A 23,416-nucleotide genomic window follows, 5' to 3' on the forward strand; every position below is an offset into this window, starting at 1 on the left:
GCTCAAATAACACTAAGTTAGCATTTCGGTTGTGTTCTCAAAGTTCAGTGGGTACTTGGTTCTTTTATGATCAAGTATAATAAGTTTGAAAAATCACAGAAAATTCTAAAAACGAAAAGTAAAACTTAGTACACTAAGTTCTTTTATTAGAACCTATATGCTAAAACTAGTAATGTGTAAAGAACTAATGAGCATAATGATATTCAATCTATATGTATTTGTACTTGGAAAAAAATACTTATTTTTTTTTAAAAAATGGTAACTTCCAATAGCAATAAAATAAATTGCCTACTAGAAAGGAAATTAATAAAAATTTTACAACATTATTTAATTACTTCAGGGAAAAGCACAACACATAACAAATATTTTTTTAAATATATTAACTCTTTATTTGTAAAGTTAAGAAGTACTTTACCCATATTCGCATATATTCCCATGTGTGTGCATGGATGCACATTCACATGTAAGATCCATATATGTTTGTGATGTGGCTCAGACAGGTAAAATGCCTCTGGGGATTATCTGTGTATAAGCTCTTTGAGAGGAAAAGTACTGCCCCAAAACTACATAATCTAATTTAGATGAGATTTCAAGTTCTCAATTTATTCCTTATGTTGAAATAACCTCTGAAGAACCAACAATTAACGATCTCTTCTGCAACATGGAAAAAGTATAAGAGAAGGGTTTAAAAACATATCCCAATCACAAATAAAATTAAGATCTGTATGTATTAAATGGTTAAAAAATATATATACTGAGAATTTATTTTACAGCACTTATCCAAATTTTATTTGTATGTTTATATTTTACCCAGAAAGCAGGGGGAATCATTCTTTTTTGTTGACCATTGAATACTGGAAGTCTAATGAAGAACCCTTATATAGTCAGCATTCTTATTTATGGAATAAATGAAAAAAATTAAGGTATTCCTACCAATACACAGATTCATTAGAAAGGAAATATATTTGACTGATATAAAATGGAAAAATAATTTTAAAATGTAAACCATTCAAATTAGGTTTGAGAATGTGTTTAAACTGATACCTAAGGTGAATTTAGAAAGGGTAGATGCATACTATCCTTAAGTATATAGGTAGAAAACTCTTAACTACTCCTGTGCCCAAAAAAGTAGATTAAAAGACAAAGAATTAGCAATAACTAGCCATATTTAGAAATGAATGGCTTACGTATTTGAAAACTAAGAATCCTCTCTGACATAAAGATTTTGAGGTATGACTTAAAAGAAATGGCCATTTAGATAAGTCAAAACTCTGGTTTTCTACATTGTCAAATCAGCAAAGCTAAGCCTTTTAATATGAAAAATTCTGAAAGTAAGACTCCAATTTTTCTACATAGTTGCTTCCAATCCAAGAATAATGAACTGCTTTCACACATCCCTAACTAGCCAACATACTTCAAAGCAAAACAAACAACATAAAAGAGAAAGAACATATAAGTATCAGTAAGATATCTAAAAACAATATTTGAAATTTCTGAGTTAAATGGTATTATTGTCATCTCAACTATTATGATTCCATCAATTTGGCAATTACATATGTGCTTGTTCACTATAAACCTGCTTTGGTTATAATGATTTACAATTACAGTATGACTATATAGAAATGCAATAGGAGAGAAATGCAATAGGTAGTAAGATAATTCAAGGAACAGAATCTTAAAATAAGTTAAATAAGTGTCTTTATTACATAGAACATATTAAGATATTAAATTTTAGTCATTTTCTAAGCACTGTCACTTTTATTATAGCTCTTTAAATATTTGATATGAGTTGAGACTAAGAATATTTTACTCTTCTTTTTCTTTTCAATGCTAGGCAAAATTTATAAAAACCCATTACTGTCTAAGCAAATTAGTTGCTAAAAGTCTTTTAAAGTCATAAGAAAAAAATGGTAATATTTATAGTTGCAGCTGGGAGTTAAAAGCAATTTATCAAATGTGTCTGTCACCCTAAAATCTATAGCATCCAAGATTAAAAATGAACTTGATTTAAACAATAAACTCTGAAAACATTAAAGTTTAAAATCCCCAAAAAAGATGGTAGACTAAGAAACAGCATGAGATATCTTAGTAATATATTAATAAATGAAAAGGCGATCATTTTGTTCTATACTTATTGAAAGGCAGTAACTAAAAACGTTAAGGTTTGTATTCTGTATAACTTATAATAAACTGTTATTATCTGATTTCTGTTAGGCTAACAAACAGAGCAGCTTAAGAAATAAAAGCGTAAGAAAGATCAAGGAAACTTAAGAATAAACAAAAATAATCTTAAAATGTGTCTTGAGTGTTATCAATTTATGTCAATTATTAATCATCTCAAAGTATTAACAATAAATTTGTAGTCAAACCTAAGAATAAAATTCTCCTTATTTCTAAGTAAGTGATTTTTCCATTTTTAATGTAAAATCAATAGATCAATCTCTTAACATACTGCTGGCATATTTATACATTATGTCAAAATAGTAACAAAAATTCATATAAGTATTCAATCTCTCTACCACAAATGCTAAGCACCCACTCACCATTATGCAGTTCTCCTGTTACAGTGCCTTCTCCCTGTGGACTACCATCCTGATCTCGCCATTTCCAATCAAGGCCTCTGATCACACGAGCTCCTGGAACCATGTATTTCAGAACCTGGGAGCGTACTAGACGTCTCTGTCTTCTAAGATTAGCCTCTGCTTCCTTAGCTGCTTTCCCTGAATGTAAAAATAAGAGAAATGTGAACAAAATCACTCTTTATAAATTATAAATGTAATTGTTTTAGTAAATTAGAAAAACTAATTATCATCTCTTTACCTAGCTGATCTTCACATACTCCATTTACAGTCCCATAAAGTTCGAATCCAGATAGTGAGAGATAGTGGGTTTGTCCACTAGCATTCTTCCCCATTTGTTTAATTCGCACATGTCGCCACCCTTGTTTTTCATCCTTTGGTGGATCAAAGGGCCAGGTTGCTGTTGACCTATGAGTGTGTAAGGGAAAAAATTGTGTAATGTTTTAAAACAGATGAAAATATGTACAAAGTAGAAAATATTTCTTTTTACATAATATAGAATGATAGGAAAATTAAGCTTTTAAAGTCAGTCAATAGTTTGTTACAAGAATCAAGAAATCAAATGAGAAAAAAAAGTAGACAAGAATGAAATGTTTAAAATGTATACTATTAATTTGACCCATAACATTAAATCATTTATGATTAATATAACCCAAAGAAATGATATAAAAAAATTTACAAGTAATATGCTTTTATGATAAAAAAAGATTTTAAAAAAAATTTTTGCAAAAAAGAACTCTACTATACTGCTGGTGGGAATGCAAACTAGTCTAACCACTATGAAAAGCTGTGTGGAGGTTTCTCAAAATACTAAAAAATGGAGCTTCCATATGATCCAGCAATTCCACTCCTGGGGATCTACCCAAAGGATATAAAAACATTAATTCAAAAGGACACCTGTACCCTTCTGTTTATTGCAGCACTATTTACAATAGGTAAGCTATGGAAACAACCCAAATGCCCAAAAATAGATGACTGGATCAAGAAATGTGGTATACATACACAATGGAATATTACTCAGCAATCAAAAAAGATAAATCATGCCATTGACAGCAACATGAATGGAGCTGGAAGGGATTATGCTCAGTGAAATAAGCCAGAAAGAAAAATATTGGATGGTTTCTCTTATAGGAGGAATGTAGAGGAAACAAATAAGGGAATGGGAGGTAGGGGAATGGGGGAAGTAATTATAATAAATTAAAAATCAATATCAACATTCAACTATAAATCAAGGACATTCTGCAGGAGAGGAGGAGAAAGAAGGATCAAAACAGGGGTGGGAAGAGCGCAAGGGACTATGGTGATAGGACATGAGTGAATTGGTGTTAAGAATTTCACAGGGATGACACCTGAGGAGAGAAAGCATACATTGTACAAGAATGATGTAAATTATATATAAAATAAAAAGACAAAATAAAAAGAAAATACAAAAAAAATTTTTTATGAAGTTTTAAATACTATATTACCTATTATCCTAAAGTTATGAGGCTTCTTTCATACTACATCAAAATCAAACAATAACTAAACTCCAAACTCAATCTACACCTAGAAATATAGCATGATATATAACCAAAATTTATTACAATTCAATTTTCTAGAAATATAATACTGACATTGTCTTTATATATGTATGTTCATGTGTGTGTGTATGTATTATGGATGGATATATTATGTGATGTATTTATGGATGGATGGTTAATGTAAAATTCAGGGTGATACATAAAAAGAAAAACGTCTAAGTCAGCCATAATTCTAGAACAAATAATAGTGATGATTAATTTGCTAAAAATTCATCTCTATTATGTGAATAAAGGATGATAGAAAAAGTTTACTCAGTTTTTACTAGTGTATGGTATATAATATATACATATTATATACTTAAAGCTATGTAGCAATTTCTTTTCAAGTCAGTCAGCTTTTTACTAATGTTTAAAGTTTTAGACAAAGTTGTGGTAAAGTAAGTATTTTAAAGTTTTAATTCTAAATTATCAAGTGATATATATTTTTAAAGATTTATTTTATTCATGCGTATAAGAACTGGGGTGCAGGCCAGATGTGCAGGAGGGTGAGAGGATTCACCAGAGACAGAGCTGGGAACAGAACAGGCAGAATGACCGAAATACACTGCTGAGGGGAGCAGCGGGAGAGACGGTAGAGGTCTACTGCGCCTTGTGGGGATGTCCGCTGCCGGCCAGGATCAACCTGCGCTGCAGAGGCTGCGGACAGCTTCACAGCGCTGCGCTCAACCATCTGTGCCACTGGGGAGGCCCTCAAGTTATGTTTTTTTTTAAAGAAAGAAAATCTTGGTTCAATATCTCATTAAGAAGAGAGTTATAAGGGTAAATACAATCATAAAAATAAACAAAGCTCTTTATTGAAGTTTCCAATTTTCAAAGACTCCTCAACTAACCCTGGTTCATTGAGACTGCAGTCATCAACATGGGTATACAAAGAAGTCCAGTTCTGTCCATCTTTGGATACCTGGAAAACCCAATTTCTCAGTGCGGATCTTCCATAACCACGAGCATGACGAAGTGTATATGCTGATGGTATCACCCAAAGACCCAGATCTATGGCAAACCAGGCATTTTTATCATCATTGCTATGACAATTTAAAGCTGAATTATCACGACTTAGTATGTCTTCTAAGCGGCCATAGGGTAGATTTCTTCCTTCTGATGATGTTACTACTACAAGTCCATAAGCAGCTGGATTTACCCACTCATATGCGGTTCTAGACAAAGATTAAAAAAAAAAAAAAAATCAGCAGTTAACAATAAGTATTTGCAATTGTTCCAAATAGCTTTTTTCCATATAAAATAAAATTTAAAACCCTGAGTTTAAACCTGTGAGACAAAATACCTTAAAGTGCAGGATAATCAGAATGGGTAACAATTTATTCTACTACCTAGACTTATATTTTATTTTAATCTACTACCTAGAAATTTATTCTACTACCTAGATTTTTTCTTTCCAGGTGAATGTTATCACTCTACATTAAATAGAATGACTTACTTGGCATTAGTACCAATCCAATAAATGATTCCATTTTCATCAAAATCGTGCTGGTGCCGAAATATAAAATTTTGTCCTTCTCTTAATTTTCGAACAAAAACAAATGACGACCGATCAAAATCATACCACTGCTTTGCCACCTAAATCAAGAAAATATTCAAGACACTCACCTTAATACGTCATTTTCAGGTCTATTGTCCACTTTTTTCTAAACCCATTTTATGTAAATTGTTTTATTGTAAGTCATTAAAGAATATTTGAGGAAAATACAGGAAACAAATTTCCACAACAAAGTACCCCAGTATTAAAATCACAGTATTTCTGTAGTCCATTATCTTAATAGGATAAAAGCCTTTATACCATATAAAAAACTTTTTTTATCAATCTTAATACATTTTAGTAGTTGCATAATATTGAAATAAATAAATTTCAACGTGATATTCCTTTATTGACTGATATTAAGGTTTTCTTCTCTATTTGAGTATTATAAATAAATATAAAAAACATCTTTATGAACAAACCATTTATGCTGTATAAAGATGATTTTCTTAGAATAGATTCCAAAAGGGGCCTTCCTGGTGGCATAAGGGATTAAGTCTCAGCACTATGAAGCTATCTGCAGCCACTGAAGCCTGAGTTCAATCCCCAGCCAGAGAGCTAACCCACATTTGGCAAGGAGACTTCTCCTATCTCACCTACTCTCCCGCTGCTCCCCTCAGCAGTATATTTCAATAGATCTGCCTGTTCTGCTCCCCACTCTGTCTCTGGTGAATCCTCTAAGCCCCCACCCTCAGCCTATACCCCAGCTCTTGTACGTATAATAAATAAAATAAATCTTAAAAAAAAAAATAACAGGGCCTCCCTGGTGGCACAAGGGTTTAAGCTCCACGCTATGAAGCAATCCCGCAGCCTCTGCAGCAAGAGTTCGATCCCCAGCCAGCCAGGGAGCAACCCACATGGTGCAGCAGACATCTGACTCTCCCGCTGCTCCCCTCAGTGGTGTACTTCAGTCAATCTGCCTGTTCTATTCCCCACTCTGTCTCTCGTGAATCCTCTCACCCCCTACATCTCTGGCCTGGACCCCAGCTCTTGTATGAATACATAAATCTTTAAAAAATAAAAAGATTCCAAAAAATGGATTAGAGCAAAATGTATTGCCATTACTCTGCATACATACTTCCCAAAGTACTTTTCTAAAGGGCTAAATCATAGCAAAGAATGCTTATTTCAGTATGCCCTTGACAGAGCTCACCATTTTCAAGAGATACTGTTCCAGAGATTCAACTGTAGCTAAAGGTTCCATCTTCAACATTCTGCCAGTTCTGTCTATCAATGCAGTTTCACCAGGTGCACGTTCCAATCGAAATCTTAATCTTCTTGTAAGTATCTACACAGAAATGGTCAAAATACTTCAGAAAATACCTTACTTTTTTGCTAGGAACTATAAAATGAGGTATATTACGTCAACACAGGAACTGAAATTTATGAAGTATAATCATAAAGGAAGGATTAATATCTATTTTCTATATTTTTAAAGGTGTACTGAATAAGAGATACTGGTTTTTAAGAAAGTAAACTAAGCTACATTTTCTAAACTAGTTCAAATATACATGGTTTAAATAAAATTATTGGAGGTAATACATCTCTAACAACTTACAATTTTCCAGGAAGATATGAAAATTAAATAATTAGCTTATTCCTTTAAAGCTACAGTTAAATAATCTATGGCTAATAAGCTTTTTAAAATACAGAAAGTTACTAATCCATGTTTTAGTAAGCAGCAAATATGAGGCAAGCAATTTAATTTTAGCTTCATTTCTATATAAATCTTAACTAATTCCTATAGAAACATAATTAAATCTTTACATGTGCATTTGGATAGCAAAATCACTTTAGCCTTCCTGCCTTTGAGTCTTAAACAGGGTGTACCTAGGACTGTTAAACAGTCACAGAGAGTTATTTCTACCTTATCAAGGATAGAGCCTTAAAAAGGAAAAGGCCAGACCAAAAAATCCTCTTGATCCTCTATATTATTTTCTCTGAAATACAAAATACAAAATGGAGTTCTATGTTTGGTTTAATATATATATAGAGAGAATAATAGAAAGATACAAAGACAGATATGATTCTAGGCAAATAATCTATATTGTAATTCCGTAACTCCTTGGACAAGTTTTGTAGTCTGGGAGTTTAGTGGCTTTGTTAACACTACAAGGTTCTTAGGGGTATGGCAAGTTTTTTTGCCCTGAGAAGACAGCTACCGATTCTTAATCACTTATTAAAAGCTACAGTTAAAAGAAACTACTCCAGGGCCTCCCTGGTGGCACAGGGGTTAAAGACATAGTGCTATCAAGCTATCATCAGCCACAGTAGCATGAGTTTGATCCCCAGCCGGCCAGGGAGCGAATCCACATGGCACAGCAGATTGCTCCTGTCTCGCCAGTTGTTTCCCTCAGTATTTCAGTAGATCTGCCTGTTCTGCTCCCCACTCTGTCTCTGGTGAATCCTCTCACCATGCCCCCCAGCACTTCTGGCTTACACTCCAGTTCTTGTATGCATAAATAATCTTTAAAAAAAAGAAACTACTGCATGCAGTGAAATTCAGAATAGATTGGATAAAGCAAGATTCAAGGCCAAAGAATCTATGAAGAAGTACTGTGTGACCCAAAGAAAATATGTGAAGAAGTACTGTGTGACCCAAAGAAAATAACCCAGGTAATAATGACAGATTTCTGAAGGATCAATATTAATAGCTAAGGTAGGCTAAGACCATGTCTCTAACCAATGAAAAATCAAAGAAGAAAACAATGATGAAAATGTCTTCATACTTCTCATATGCTAATACACACAAAGACAAAGGAATTTAACTCCTAATTCCAGAACAAAAGTAATTTTTTCCTGCCTTTTTATTCATGTTTTTTCCTAATTATTATTTCCTACAGTTATCAAATGAGTTATTATTTACAATATTTATTGAATGAATAAACACAGTATTATCCACAATAATTTGATTAAGCAAAACAGAGTTGAAATACCAATACATTCAAGTCATTAAAAGAACCACCAAATGGAACTTAAGGTAAAGTCTTTAACAATTATGCAAAATTGTTATTTAATACAAAATATGAAAGGAAAATGCTCCCACTCTATCTCTGGTGACTCCTCTCACACAACACCACCCCCCAACCCCACACCTCTGGCCTATACCCTAGCTTTTGTACGCAAAAGTAAATAAAAAATTTTAAAAATGCATTCAGTTATAACAGCTACTGCATTTTTCATGATTACCTGAAGGTTATATGTGGATCCTGGTGTATCATACAAATGGAGAGGTAGACGTTCAATAGATTCTAGTACAGCTATTAACTTTCGAATTAATGCAACTGCTGGTCGACTGTGAAGAAAAATTATGAAGAGCTTTTATATAATTTCATGCAAAAAAGTTCATACTTTGATGAGCCTCATCAATGCAGCTTCTACAAATTATCTAATGGTCAGGATCTCAAACCAGATCCTCTCCCTTTTTTCTCATCTATTTTGAAGAAAATGCCAGAGAGCATATCAGTTCATACAGAAATGTACTGAATATGTAAACTCTGTAAAATAATTCTTAAACAACAAAGATACCATATCACACCTATAAAAAGAAGAAAAATTATCATTATTGCCAAATAGTTTACCAGTGTTCAAATTTCCAATCATATCTTAGAGACATGACCACAACTTATGTGGTGAGCTGTATTTGTAATAGATAACGTGTAAATTATTTCTTGCTGTATTGGATTAAAAAATGTTTTTAGGGCCTCCCCGGTGGCGCAGCGGTTGAGCGCTGGGTTGCGAAGCTGCCCGCAGCCTCTGTGGCGCTGGTTCGATCCCCGGCTGTTCCCCACCCACCGGAGGAGGGTCCCACATGGCGCGCAGACCTCTCCTGCCGCCCGCTGCTCCCCTCAGCAGTGTACTTTGGTCCTTCTGCCTGCTCTGCTCCCCACTCTGGCTCTGGTGAGTTCTCTCACCCTCCCGCGCTTCTGACTGTACCCAGTGCATGTATAAACAAAACAAACAAATAAATAAATAAATAAGTAAAACATGCCTCTACAAAAACAACAAAAAAAAAGTTTTTAAAAGTTTTTATTATATATTTGTAATAAATGCTATTTTTCTATTGAATAAAAGAGTTCCTGTTTTGTGTATAAACACTGTATTTAGACTCTCTTTTAAAGAAAATATACCAATTTGTAAACTGCCAAAGTCATATTAAAAGAAATCTGGGAATTTACCTTTCATCATCCTCATTTTCACTAAAGGCTGTTTTAAAAACATTTATTCTTTCCACAAGCTGGCTACAATCTTGTTTCATATCTAAATCCATGCTCTAAAAGAAACAAAAAGGAGAAAATACCAAAGAAGTTTTAATGCTGTTACTGAAATTTATCAAAAACACGTGCAAATATGAACTTTAATATATATTATAAAATGAACATTATAATCTAAGAGACATCATTATTGCCTTTCAATTAAAATTTCTTTTACTATATGACTCGTATACTATGGCTAATAGATTTTTTTTTTCCTTCTTCAATGTTACACTGTAATAGCAATTACACTGCTAAACAATTTTTCCCAAAATATGGTATACAGGCAATTTCAGATTATTGCATTTTCCTTTTTATGTACTATTTAAGAATGAACATTTTTCATTTTAATAGTACTATTTATTTTAATGAGTATTAGAAAAATTATAATGGGCATATAAAAACAATTTTCATAGGTATTAGTGATAAAATACAACAATTTTAAAAAACGAGAATAAATACAAATAGTAAAATTAATGAAGGAAATGAAACTGACAGAAGCTAAAATGAATCTTGAGTGTATATCACCTCATATAATGATTAAAGTCAAGAAATGAAAAATGAAAATGGAACTGAAAGGGGAATATGCTTCTTTTATATTTTATACCTCTGTTAAAATTTGTTATTATAAATATATATGCTTCATTAATATAAAGGAAAAATTTTTATCACAACAAATACATAGTAAAGGTAGACTACATTGAAGAGACCCATAAGGCAAAGAGCAAATATCTGTCAAATACATATACTTCATAACTGTCATTGTGCATAAATTATGTGATAGTTAATTTTATTAATCATTTATGTAAATAATTTAGGTACTTAAGAAAAGCTGACAGACTAACTCAATTTTATGCAAATTTTAAGGAAATTAGAATAGTGAATAATGTTAAATCTTAGCCCAAAGTTAGTAATTTGTTGAACAAAATTCAGGCAACTCAAAAATAAGACTCAGTTGTTCAGGTCAATGGGCTTAAACCACTGAGATAACTTAAAGACTAAAGAAATTATAAACATCAACATTTAATACACAAGTTTTTAAATAGCAAAGAAAACAAAGTAAGACTGCTGAAAGTGTAGCCGCCAATAATTTTTAAAACTATATACTTTGCTTTGTACTGCTTCATAAACTTACGTTGTTTAAAACAGTAAGAAGTGCTTGCACCAAGCCACTACTGCACATTTCATATGGTGATATTGTGTTTTCATCCTTCAAAAGTACAATTAAATTTTCTAAAGCTGTCTTCATTAAATCTCTCCACGTGTTCTCACCCTCAATACACTAAAAGAAAAAAAAATTTAATGAAGACAAAGAAACAGATCTTAATATACTTTATTTATCAGAACACCAATTACCATGAAAATAAATTAAATAATAAACATGATTATGGAGTTGAAATATTAACTCAAATTATCTCTACTAGCATAAATGAATCTTTTTGTAAAAAGCAGATAAAAGTATTTTTGGTCTCTATCATACCCATTCAATTCTGCCACAGACTGAGTGTTGCATGGCTGTGAGCAATAAAACTACTTATGGACACTAACATTAGATTTTCATATAATTTTCCTGTATCATGAAATACTATTCTTTGAGTGGTTTTCAACCACTCAGAAACGTAACAACCATTCTTTTCTTCTTCTTCTTCTTCTTACATTATTGTTAATTTTTATACAATATTTGATTTCTCCCCTCAGGTGTAGTCCCTGTAATTCTCCCACCACCACAGCATCCCTGAATTCTCACCATAGTTCTTTGTGCTCTTCCTCCCTGTTTTGATGCCTCTCCTCCTCTGCTGTATGACTCAGATCTACGGTAAAAACCATCCTCACCTCACAAAATCACAAAAAGGTGGCAGGCTAAACTTAACCCACAGGTGCTAATACACTGACCCTCAAATCAATACCAAGAATATAAAAGACAAAGAAAAGGAAAAAATTAAATCAAGATCACTGTGTAATAAAATCTAGAGGCTAACATACTTGTCTATTTGTATGAAGTTCCCAAGATGACTCTAACTGAGTTGCTATATTTCTGAGTGTTACCACTACTCCGCGAGGCATGCTTTCAACAGCTTTAAAGTGGTCATCATATAAATCTCGAGCCATTGTTCGTACCTATCAAAATAAAGATAGCAAATGAGGATATTCACCACAATCAAAACACAAATGTGGATATTCACTACAATCAAAAATTTTATCGACTCCCTCCTTTTATCTATCACTTCTAAAATTAAGAAGGTTGTACTATTATCAACTTCCAAAAAATTGTTGCCACTTCCATTCATATATGTCAAAAAGTTCTAATGGTTGAAAAATATTCTAATATATTTTAGCACTATTAAATAAAAGAACTCATAATTTAAATTTCTGGTTACTTAAACTTTGTATTGACATACCAAATAGGAGTTTATTTCACTTAAATTTATAAAACTTGTAAATAAAAGTAACTTAGTTCTCTTTTTTAAAAGTAATGTTTATAGTGAACAAATTGAAAAACATAATTAGACCAAAAATAAGAAAACTGAGCTATCTGTAATTACATCAACCAACTATGAGTCTTTAGGTTTTGTGTCTTTATAAAATTTATATTACTCATACAATGTATATAAAAAATTCAAATATTTACCTATTTTACTGTAAGACGGAATGACCATATTATCAATTTGGGCACCTATTATCTCTCATTTAAGTTAATATTATTTGAGAGAACAACCGTAATATCTTAGGCTCGGACCTGATGAAATTTAGTGCATAATACTCTTTAAAAATATATGTTTAGGGCCTCCCCAGTGGCGCAGCGGTTGAGCTCTGGGTTGCGAAGCTGCCCGCAGCCTCTTCAGCGCCGGTTCGATCCCCGGCTGCTCCCCGGCCACCGGGAGGAAGGTCCCACATGGCGTGCAGACCTCTCCTGCAGCCCACTGCTCCCCTCAGCAGTGTACTTCGGTCCTTCTGCCTGCTCTGCTCCCCGCTCTGGCTCTGGTGAATTCTCTCACCCTCCCACGCTTCTGACTGTACCCAGTGCTTGCATAAATAAATAAATAAATAAATAAATAAATAAATAAATAAATCTTTTAAAAAATGTTTAGATAATGTAAACTTAGGTAATTTCATCTAAATCACAAACATAGCATAACTAATATAATAAAAAAATTCAATCCTTAAATTAATAAGCAGTATTTCTTACTATTCTGGTATGTTCTTTCAGAATAAAAAGATGAGCAAATTCTTAGTATTAGACAACAAATACCCCCTTTATAAAATTGCACTAATAAAAACTGAGGTTAAAACTAAGTTAGATTTTACTTAAAATAGTTTTAATATATACCTTTTTCATACACAGAACAACAGCCAGAAGAACACTGAGTTACCATTGTTTTCATGAAAATGAATCAATAATTTTTTTTTTTTTAAGAAACTGAAACTGAGACAGTTTCTGTTCATTCATCAACAGCTTTCTTTCGTATTGTGAAATTTCAGTTCCCTGTGAGTTATTTTAGATTTGGTAGGTAAATACAATGTACCAGGTATTCCAGAACTTCTGAGATAGGTAAACGTTCATTTGTTTAAAATAATACCAAAACGCAATGTTGAACTGCTGTGCAGTGCCCCTAAGCTTAATGAGGCACATGTGTCTTGTGGAGAAAATACCTGTGTTAAATAAATATCATTCAGGCATGACAGTTCTGTTGGGCAAAAGTTCAAGGCTAATGAATCAACAATATATATTAAATACGCTGGCTCTAAACAGAAATAAATATATAGGGCCTCCCTGGTAGTGCAAGGGGTTAAACACAGCACTGTGAGGCTGTCCACAGCCAGTGCAGCACAAGTTGGATCCCCAGCTGGCCAGGGAGATGCTCACATGGCGCAGCAGACCTCTCCTGTCTCGCCAGCTGCTCTCCTCAGCAGTGTATTTCAGTCAGTCTGCCTGTTCTGTTCCCCACTGTCTCCGGTGAGTCCTCTCACCGCGCCCCGCCCCTGTACCTCTGGCCTATACCCCCGTTCTTGTATGCATAAATAAATAACTCTTTTTTTTTTTTTTTTTTTTTGTTCCTCACCAGCGGCCAGGGAACGAACCGGCGCTGCAGAGGCTGCGGGCAGCCTTGCAGTCCAGCGCTCAACCACTGCGCCACCAGGGGAGGCCCAATAAATAAATCTTTAAAAAAAAAAAACATATAGAAAAAGGTAACGTATGGATCAGTTTACAAAATGTAATCAAAGGTTCACAGGAACCTAATCCTTCATTTACCTTAGGAGCAACAGTTTAGTGTTGGAACTTTATAGAACATAACTACTGTAAACAATAAAAATAAACTACATTCACTTCAAATTCCTTTTAGTATTTAAAATTTATCTTCAATTGAAATACTTTCTCGAATGACCTTATGAATTAAAATTAATCTCTGGTTGCTCAAATTCTTTTTAGAAAACATAGATATGATAATGAAATTATATATATATATATATATATATATACACACATATATATATACACACACACACAAACACTCTCTATCACAAAAGAGTTAATTTATATTTACCAAAAATAAATAAGTTACATTCTTTCCAAGGTTTAACATCTGGAAATATCTTGGGGATGACCTAACACATTAACAACTAGAAATAAAGACATGAACATCTTTATATATTTTTTAAATGTTCCAAATAAAATTCATTCCTATTATTTCTATGGTCAAAGTCATAAAAGCATAAGCATCCACTGTTATAAAACAAGTACCCTCTCTTAATCCAACCATCTACAAGCATTCTTCTCATACTACATGGAGAAACAATTTTACATCACTGTTATAGGTTAAAAAGAATTTGGTCACCAGAAAATATTGACTCGAACTATGAAGTTATTTTATTTTCTCTTTAAAAATATGGCCCCATAAAGGGAAAGAGCAACTGACATAATAAAGATGGATATACTTGTCATATTTAAAAGTACACAATATAAATGTAATAAATTTTAAAAATCACTATTGCCATTTTGAAGGTGGAGTCAATAACACCAACTCCTATGTGTTTCTGAAACTGTGATTTCATCTAAGATGATTAAACTATCAAAATAATATGAATCTAGAACTGAGTATTAAGTTCTTTTTTCACAAAGTGTTAAATCAGGATTGCAAAATATAATGAAGCCTTTTCTTTTTTTTTTTTTTTTTTAAGATCGATTTATGTATGCATATAAGAACTGGGGTGTGAACCAGAGGTGAAAGTGGTGGGGGTAGGTGAGAGGATTCACCAAAGAGAGTGGGGAGCAGAACAGGCAGATCTACTGAAATACACTGCTGAGGGGAACAGCAGGTGAGACAGGAGAGGTAGCTCCAAACTTGCGCTGCATTGTCTGGTGATAGCTTGACAGAGCTGTGTCTTTAACCCCTGCACCACCAGAGAGGCCCTAATGAAGCATTAGCAATCCCATTACATCACTAATATTACTATCAATAATAATTTCAGTATGAATTTAAAGTTTGTGAAATAAGGTAAATAATTTTAAAACAACTTACATTTCATATGTTTGTCCCATTAATCTCCACTGTTTCTGTTTTAATCTTGGTGCTTAATATATACATAGAATATAAATGTATTTATGAAAAATAAAAATGACCACAGAAAAGACAACTAAAAATAGGTTAGATTAAGGTATCCTGCATCATATGGATCAATTTTTAAAATGCTTACATCATTGAAACCATATCACTATGAAAAAACAAAACATTAAATCCCACAAATATACCTTTTGCTTTGTTTTTTCTAACTTAGATTTCAGTTTTCTGCCTCTTTTGCCAGTCCAACCAGTCACAAATTCTGAACCTTAAAAAAAAAAAAAAAAAAAAGGACATTTTACAAGAAACATTTTACTGCAACTTAACATACTCATTTATTCTCATCAGCTAAACTTACATTTGTACATACTTACCTAGAGAAGTTTCTGCAGTAAATGAATGTTTGGTTCCTCTATTGGATTCAAATACAAAACCAGGTAAATCTTCTTTCAATATTGTTGCTTGCTGACCGTCTGAATTATGAATAGCAATTTCTCCTTCTTTCAAACATGTTAGTGACCAATTCCCTACAGTAAGTTTAGTGGGTCCTGGTGCTGAAAGTATAGGCTGGCTTGAAGTAGATGGCTTTACTTGGCCTCGAGCTCTTTGTAACTTCTCTAAGAATTCACTTCTGCTTTCTATAAAGAAGAGTACTACTTTAAAATCACATTCTTTTCTAATATCCCAACTATTTTTTTAAAAAAAAACTTAATTAGCAGAGTTTTGTTCTTTGGTATACTCTCATTGGTTTGATGTGTTTTTTTAGTTCAGGCATAAAAGCAATCCTAGTAACATAATTTTCTAAAGTATAAGGAGTTTGGAAGAAATAAAACTAAGATTGCATCAGGTGTACAATTCATCATTACATAAAAATAGGTCAGAAAGGTGAAAAGTAGTAGATGGTGCTATTATTCCTTGTCTCACATAAAAAAAATTTATGAAATGCTTTGATATTATAATTTTTTTTCTGTTTATATTTAAGAAACTGGCCATATAATAATAAAGCCCGTGCTATTTCCATAATATAGTAAAAATATGAGCAAAAATACAAAGAAATTACTAAAACATTTTTTAAATTTTATTTTAGATATATTTCACATCATTTTTCCTTTTTGCACAACGTATGCTTTCTTCTCTCAAGTATAGTCCCCATAAAATTCCCACTATGAACTCAACTGTGTACCATCACCATAGTCCCTTGTGCTTCCCCCGCCTTGCTTTGATACCTCTCCCTTTCCCCTCCCCTGCAGAATGTCTCTGATTTATAGTTATCTGTTAATTCTGGAAAATATTTTACAAAATAGAAATAAAATAGATAGAAATAAAATATTACCTGAACTATCCGATCCACCTTCAGGACTACCACTTGAATACATGGTGGCAAGTTTCCCATCCAAGATGAATCTGAACCATCCATTACTGCCATTAGATAATTCCAAGGCTGCTGCATCACTCCATATATATAAGCAGTCCCTTCCCCTAATGATTGACCAGTCTCTCCAATGATAGGGTTTACCTTGCTGCAATTCTTTGGCATCTTCCTGTGGTTCATCTTCCTAGAAAATGTGTAAAATTATTCAATGTCCATCAAAAGTAAAGGACAAAGATATTTTCTGAGGAAATCTTATGTCCTACATTTTCATTTTTTAAATAATGTATTTTGAAAAGCAAAAATTTAACTTTGATGAAGTACAATTTATTGATTATTTTGTCCTGTTATAGTATAACTTTTTAAATGTCCTAACTAAAAACTTTTTTTTTAAAGCTCTATTTATTTATGCATACAAGAGCTGGGGTACAGGCCAGAGAAGCGGGCGGTGAGAGGATCCACCAGAGACAGATTAGGGAACAGAACAGGCAGACTGACTGAAATACAATACTGAGGGGAGCAGCAGGTGAGGCAGGAGAGGTCTGCCTCGCCATGTGGGTTTGTCCCTGGCCGGCCAGGGATTGAACTCGTGCTGCAGAGGCTGCGGATTGCTTCATAGTGTGGTGCTTAATCCCTTGTGCCACCAGGGAGGCCCCTAACTAAAATCTTTATCAAGTTTAAAGTCACAAGATTATCTTCTAGAAGTTTAAATTTTTTTTTAAATTTTTTTTTTTATAGAGGCATGTTATTTATTTATTTATTTGTTTGTTTGTTTGTTTTGTTTATACATGCACTGGGTACAGTCAGAAGCGCGGGAGGGTGAGAGAATTCACCAGAGCCAGAGCGGGGAGCAGAGCAGGCAGAAGGAACGAAGTACACTGCTGAGGGGAGCAGCGGGAGGCAGGAGAGGTCTGCGCACCATGTGGGACCCTCCTCCGGTGGCCGGGGAGCAGCCGGGGATCGAACTGGCGCTGCAGAGGCCCGGCAGCTTCGCAACCCAGCGCTCAACCACTGCGCCACAGGGGAGGCCCTAGAAGTTTAAATTTTTAGCACTTACATTTCAATCTGGTTGTTTTTTGTTCATCTATGTATATGGTATATATAATATGTAATAAGGGTCGAGATTTTTTTTTGGCATATGCTATACACTTGTTTAAGCATGTAAGCACTTTTGTAAGCACTTTTTTTATTATTTAAATTTTATTTTTATATTCCTCTTACAATTACAACCCCCTTATTTTGACCCAAAGCCCTCCTTTCCCCGCCCCCGCACCCCATAGAGTGTCTCTGGTTCATAATTGTTTGTTGATTTTGACATTTTCTTTCTTATAGTTATTCTTTTTCCTGGTCCCTTATTTAAGTTTTTTAGATTCCTGCTATGAGTGAGACCATCCGGTATTTTTCTTTTTCTTTCTGGCTTATTTCGCTGAGCATGATCCCTTCCAATTCCATCCATGTTGCTGCAAATTGTACGTGTTTATCTTTTTTGAATGCTGAGTAATATTCCATGGTGTATATGTACCACATCTTCTTGATCCAGTCATCTATTTTTGGGCATTTGGGTTGTTTCCAAAGCTTAACTATTATAAATAGTGCTGCTATAAACATAGGGGTGCAGGTGTAAGCACTTTGAAAACAAGCTGACCATAAACATGGTTGAATCATCAATTCATCTTTTTTTTTAACTTTTTTTTAAAGATTTATTTTTATTTATACAAGAACTGGGGTACAGGCCAGAGGCATGGGAGGGTGAAAGAATTCACCAGAGACAGAGTGGGGAGCAGAACAGGCAGACGACCGAAAGCACTGCTGAGGGGAGCAGTGGGTGAGACAGGAGAGATCTGCCGTACCATATGGATATCTCCCTGGCCAGCCGGGAATCGAACCCATGCTGCAGAGGCTGTCCGCGGCCTCAACATGCTGCGCCACCGGGGTAGGCCCTGAATCATCTATTTATCTTTACATGACTACCATACATTATGATGTCAATAAGAAGAGTTAAAATTTACCACTGTATGTATTTCAATTTTGTTCCTTTTCAAAGCGGCTTTGGCTAGTGTAGGTCCACTGCATTTGCCATATAAATGCTAGAAGCTGCTCATTAATTTCTACAAAAAGTTGTTGAGCTCTTTAAGTATTTCTTGAAAGAAAGAATTCTAGATGGATGAAACCATATATTACTTCTTGTTTTATTTCTGGGTGAAACCCCCAGTAATTTATGATATACAGACACATATATTCATCCCTCAAGATTCTACAATTACACATAGCCCACCATCCTCTCAAAATTGTTACTACTCTACTATGTAATATTTAATAATATAGAGTAAGCACTCACAAAGTTATGATTAAACAATGCTTGCAATCTGAACAAAGTATATTTCAAATTTGCAAACTAAGGCAAGATTATCAGTGCACATTGAAACTAGTGGATAAGTTTAATGAGGAACAGCATTTTACATAGTTTCAAATTTCCTACCCACATATTATTAATTACAGAAAGGCAAAGAGTAACTTTATAATAGAGAAATCTGGATAAAAAAAAACATAACCAAGTGATCCAAATTAAAATCATCAGCAAGGGAGTAAATAGATATCATGTGCCTCTAAGGTACATTATGAGACGGACATAACATCACCTTTATAATCTTCCTGCTAAAAACATATAACCATTGAATCTGATCAGGAATCAAATCAGGAAGAAATATGGCACAAATGCTGAAAAAGGGTATTGTCAAAGTTAACTGGTCTGACCTCGTTAAAAATGCCAAGGTTGTGCCTCCCCTGGTGGCGCAGCGGTTGAGCGTTGGGCTGTGAAGCTGCCCGCAGCTTCTGCAGCTCCGGTTCGATCCCCGGCCACCAGCGAGAGTCCCACATGGCACAACAGACCTCTCCTACCGCACCGGCTGCTCCCCTCAGCAGTGTGCTTCATCAGTCTGCCTGTTCTGTTCCCCACTCTGGCTCTGGTGAATTCTCTAACCCTCCCATGCTTCTGACTAAACCCAGTGCTTGTATACATAAATAAATAAATCTTAAAAAAAAAAAAAATGTCAAGGCTGGGCTTCCCTGGTGTGCAGCGGTTGCACCTCTGCACCACAGGTTCAATTCCTGGCCAGCAGGCGAGGGTCCCACATGGCATGCAGACCTCTCCTGCCGTGGCCACTGCTCCCCTCAGCAGTATATTTCGTTAGTCTTCCTGTTCTGCTCCCTGCTCTGGCTCTCACTCTCCCATGCTTCTGACTGTACCCAGTGATTGTATAAATTAAAAAAAAAAAAAAAAAAAAGCCAAGGCTATGAAAGAAAAGAAAGGTTTAGAAATATTCTGAGAACACCATATTCTCAGAAATATGGTAATTAAGTGTAATATGTGCTCCTGGTTTGGATTCTGGACCAGGAAAAAAAAACTGCTAATAAGGAAAATGGCAAATATGAATATGGTCTCAGACAGAATAAGGCACAGTTTTATAGAAACATTAAATTTCCTGATTTTAGTAAGATTATGCAAGAGAAAGTGCTGGTTATTTAGTGAAGTTTTTAAGTGGGCAAAGGAACTCTATGTGTGCAGGTTTTCTCAAATAACATCCTCAAAATGTTATGCACACATACACAAGTATCTGCAAACAATAAAACAAATGGGATATCAGTAATTAGCGATTTTGGAAAGAGGATATGCTCATATTCTTTACTTGCACTTTTCTGTAAGTTTTAAATTTTGTCAATAATATGCTTTGCAAGAAAAACTGACCATATTAAAAAAATAAGCATATGGCCTCCCCGGTGGCGCAGTGGATTGAGCACAGCACTATGAAGTTGTCTGCAGCCTCTGCAGCGCAGGTTCGATTCTAGGCCAGCCAGGGAGCAATCCACATGGCGTGGCAGACCTGTCCTGCCTTGCCTGCTGCTCCCCTCAGCAGTCTTTGGTCCGGTCTGCCTGTTCTGCTCCCTACTCTGTCTCTGGTGAATCCTCTCACCCTCCCGCACCTCTGACCTGTACCCCAGCTCTTGTATTAAAAAAAAAATCTTGGGCCTCCCCTGTGGCGCAGCGGTTGAGCGCTGGGTTGCGAAGCTGCCCGCGGCCTCTGCAGCGCCGGTTCGATCCCCGGCTGCTCCCCGGCCACCGGAGGAGGGTCCCACATGGCGCGCAGACCTCTCCTGCCGCCCGCTGCTCCCCTCAGCAGTGTACTTCGGTCCTTCTGCCTGCTCTGCTCCCCACTCTGGCTCTGCTGAATTCTCTCACCCTCCCGCGCTTCTGACTGTACCCAGTGCTTGTATAAACAAAACAAATAAATAAATAAATAAATAAATAAATAAAAATAAAACATGCCTCTATTAAAAAAAAAAAAAAGGGAAAAAAAGAATTAAAAAAAAAATCTTAAAAAAAAAAGTAATAATAATAAGCATCCAAATACTTCATATTATCATTATTTTGTCAACCCATCTTGGAATTGATTTCCTCAAAAGAAACATTATTTCTGATACCACAGTAATTAAGAACACTCACTTTTTCAGGTTTGGATTCCTCTTCATTTTCATCATCAGAGGAAGGACCTGCCAAAGTTGACACTTTGCTAATTACACCAAGTCTGGCTAGCTGATCCAAAAAAATATCACCACCTTTATCTACTAAATCCCTTATGATCTGCAAAGCCAACAAGTGGCCATCATCATCATCCTAGGAAGAAAAAAAGAGAAAATTAAGGTAAAAATGATACTAAGTTTAGGTGCCTGGAGTAGACAAGTCCAGTAATTTGCAAAAACAAAATGATTTACTGAAATAAAGACAGATTAAATTATTTTACTGACCACTATCTAAGGAATAGTAAAATTAGAGGAGTTTCAAAAAAGGATAAAAAACCAGACCTCTTGATCAAGGACAGTTGCAGTGATTTCTACAAGTATTGTAGGCAAATTGTGACCAACATCAGAATCACATACTTCTTTTAATAGTGCTTCAGAGCAAAAATGAATCATTTTTCGAATCAATGCAAGACTTGCTTTCCTAGAAAAGTTAAAAAAAGAGAGAATTTTAGGAAGCCATGATTAAGAAGCTACAATGAGACAAAATGCAATTATAAATGAATGAAAACACAAACATCCTATGTCAAAGTTATATATTATATTGCTAAAAATTAAACAATACAAAAAATTATGATAATATTAGCACAAGTATGTTTCTAATGTAATTCACTTATTCTCTATTATTACTATATTAAATTCATCAAAACTGATATTTAAAATTATATTTAATGTGCTATTTTATCTTATATTAAATGACATGAGCATTAACATATGACATAATGACATAATTTTAAAAAATAAAGTACAAAGTAATTCAATTACTAAGAAAATATATGGTAAAAACTGTCAATAATCTAAAATTACCCATTACCCAAAATACAAAGTTCTAACATCTAGTAGTTCCAAGGGAATTCAAATTCTGAATTAAACATTTTTCTTTCTCAAATTTAAAACCAATATTCATTCTAACTATATATGAAAGTAAGATAACTTTGTAATCCTATGATTTGAGAGGCTTCTGACACAGCTGCAATTTTCTACAGCAGCAGTGTCTGCTTTATGTATTTCATAACTATCTCTAACTGAAATTCAAAACACTATTTTTAAATTTTTTTTTTAATTTATGCATACAGGAACTGGGTTATAAGCCCAGAGGTGCGGGGGATGAGAGGATTCACCAGAGGCAGAGTGGGGAGCAGAATAGGGAGATCTACTGAAATACGCTGCTGAGGGGAGCAGCTGGCAAGACAGGAGAGGTCTGCTGCACCATGTGGGTTAGCTCCCTTGCCAGGATCCATCGAACTCATGCAGCAATGGCTGGCTACAGCTTGATAGTGCTGAGACTTTAACCCCTGCGCCGCCAGGGAGGCCTAAAACACTATATTCTTAAATATTTCAAATTCAAATACATTATGGAAAGTGGTGGACAGATGGAGGGGAAACTGTCCTAACAGTTCTAAGGAGTAGTGCCTTGCAGTTCTGTTAATGGCTATTTATATTTGCTAATAGTTATTATTTATATGTATATTTGGTTGTAAAACTGGTATTTGTGCATGATAGTTTCATGTCATGATTTATTTCAATTAAAACAGCCTAGGAATAGCCATGTGATGTCTACTCTTGCTATCACATGCTGAGCAATTATGAGACAGGGACCCTATTCTATTATTTTAAAGCTAAAAAATATGAAAACATTAATACTAACACTAAAGAAAATTAAAATGAAAATAAAAACACTATACTTCATTTAACAAACCTTATGAAGTGGGTTTTATTATTTATTAGCTCAGCTTAACAGATTGTAAAACTGAGGCAAAGTAAGGTAAGCCTAGTAACACCACAGTTTAATAAATTACAGAGCCTAAACTCAATCTCATCTCAACAAATACAGCATACATAACATTCATAACAGTTTTCTCTCTCTCAAATGACTAGGAAACCTTCATTACATTTCATTCATATATTTTATCGGTTTTATTTGGGCATTCTAACTTCATTGATTTACTGATAAGAACTTTTGTATTA

General features: G+C 34.4%; 1 protein-coding gene across 8 annotated transcripts in view; it reads right to left on the reverse strand.

The window, feature by feature from the left end:
- HECTD1 (HECT domain E3 ubiquitin protein ligase 1) overlaps positions 1-23,416 on the reverse strand; it is a gene marked incomplete at both ends in the record, with an annotated part of 83,282 nt that overhangs the window by 23,932 nt on the left and 35,934 nt on the right. For all 8 annotated transcript variants that reach the window (XM_084240749.1, XM_084240748.1, XM_084240744.1 and 5 more), the window contains 14 exons: positions 2,544-2,720; positions 2,821-2,987; positions 4,990-5,313; positions 5,595-5,734; positions 6,847-6,981; positions 8,883-8,988; positions 9,872-9,966; positions 11,082-11,228; positions 11,930-12,064; positions 15,696-15,772; positions 15,879-16,142; positions 16,838-17,060; positions 21,375-21,545; positions 21,734-21,872. In XM_084240749.1, the coding sequence (XP_084096875.1) occupies positions 2,544-2,720; positions 2,821-2,987; positions 4,990-5,313; positions 5,595-5,734; positions 6,847-6,981; positions 8,883-8,988; positions 9,872-9,966; positions 11,082-11,228; positions 11,930-12,064; positions 15,696-15,772; positions 15,879-16,142; positions 16,838-17,060; positions 21,375-21,545; positions 21,734-21,872 (2,300 nt within the window). The remainder of the gene's footprint in view (positions 1-2,543; positions 2,721-2,820; positions 2,988-4,989; positions 5,314-5,594; positions 5,735-6,846; positions 6,982-8,882; positions 8,989-9,871; positions 9,967-11,081; positions 11,229-11,929; positions 12,065-15,695; positions 15,773-15,878; positions 16,143-16,837; positions 17,061-21,374; positions 21,546-21,733; positions 21,873-23,416) is intronic.

Source organism: Talpa europaea, assembly GCF_964194135.1.
Source record: "Talpa europaea genome assembly, chromosome: 8".
In the NCBI taxonomy this organism is placed as follows: domain Eukaryota; kingdom Metazoa; phylum Chordata; class Mammalia; order Eulipotyphla; family Talpidae; genus Talpa; species Talpa europaea.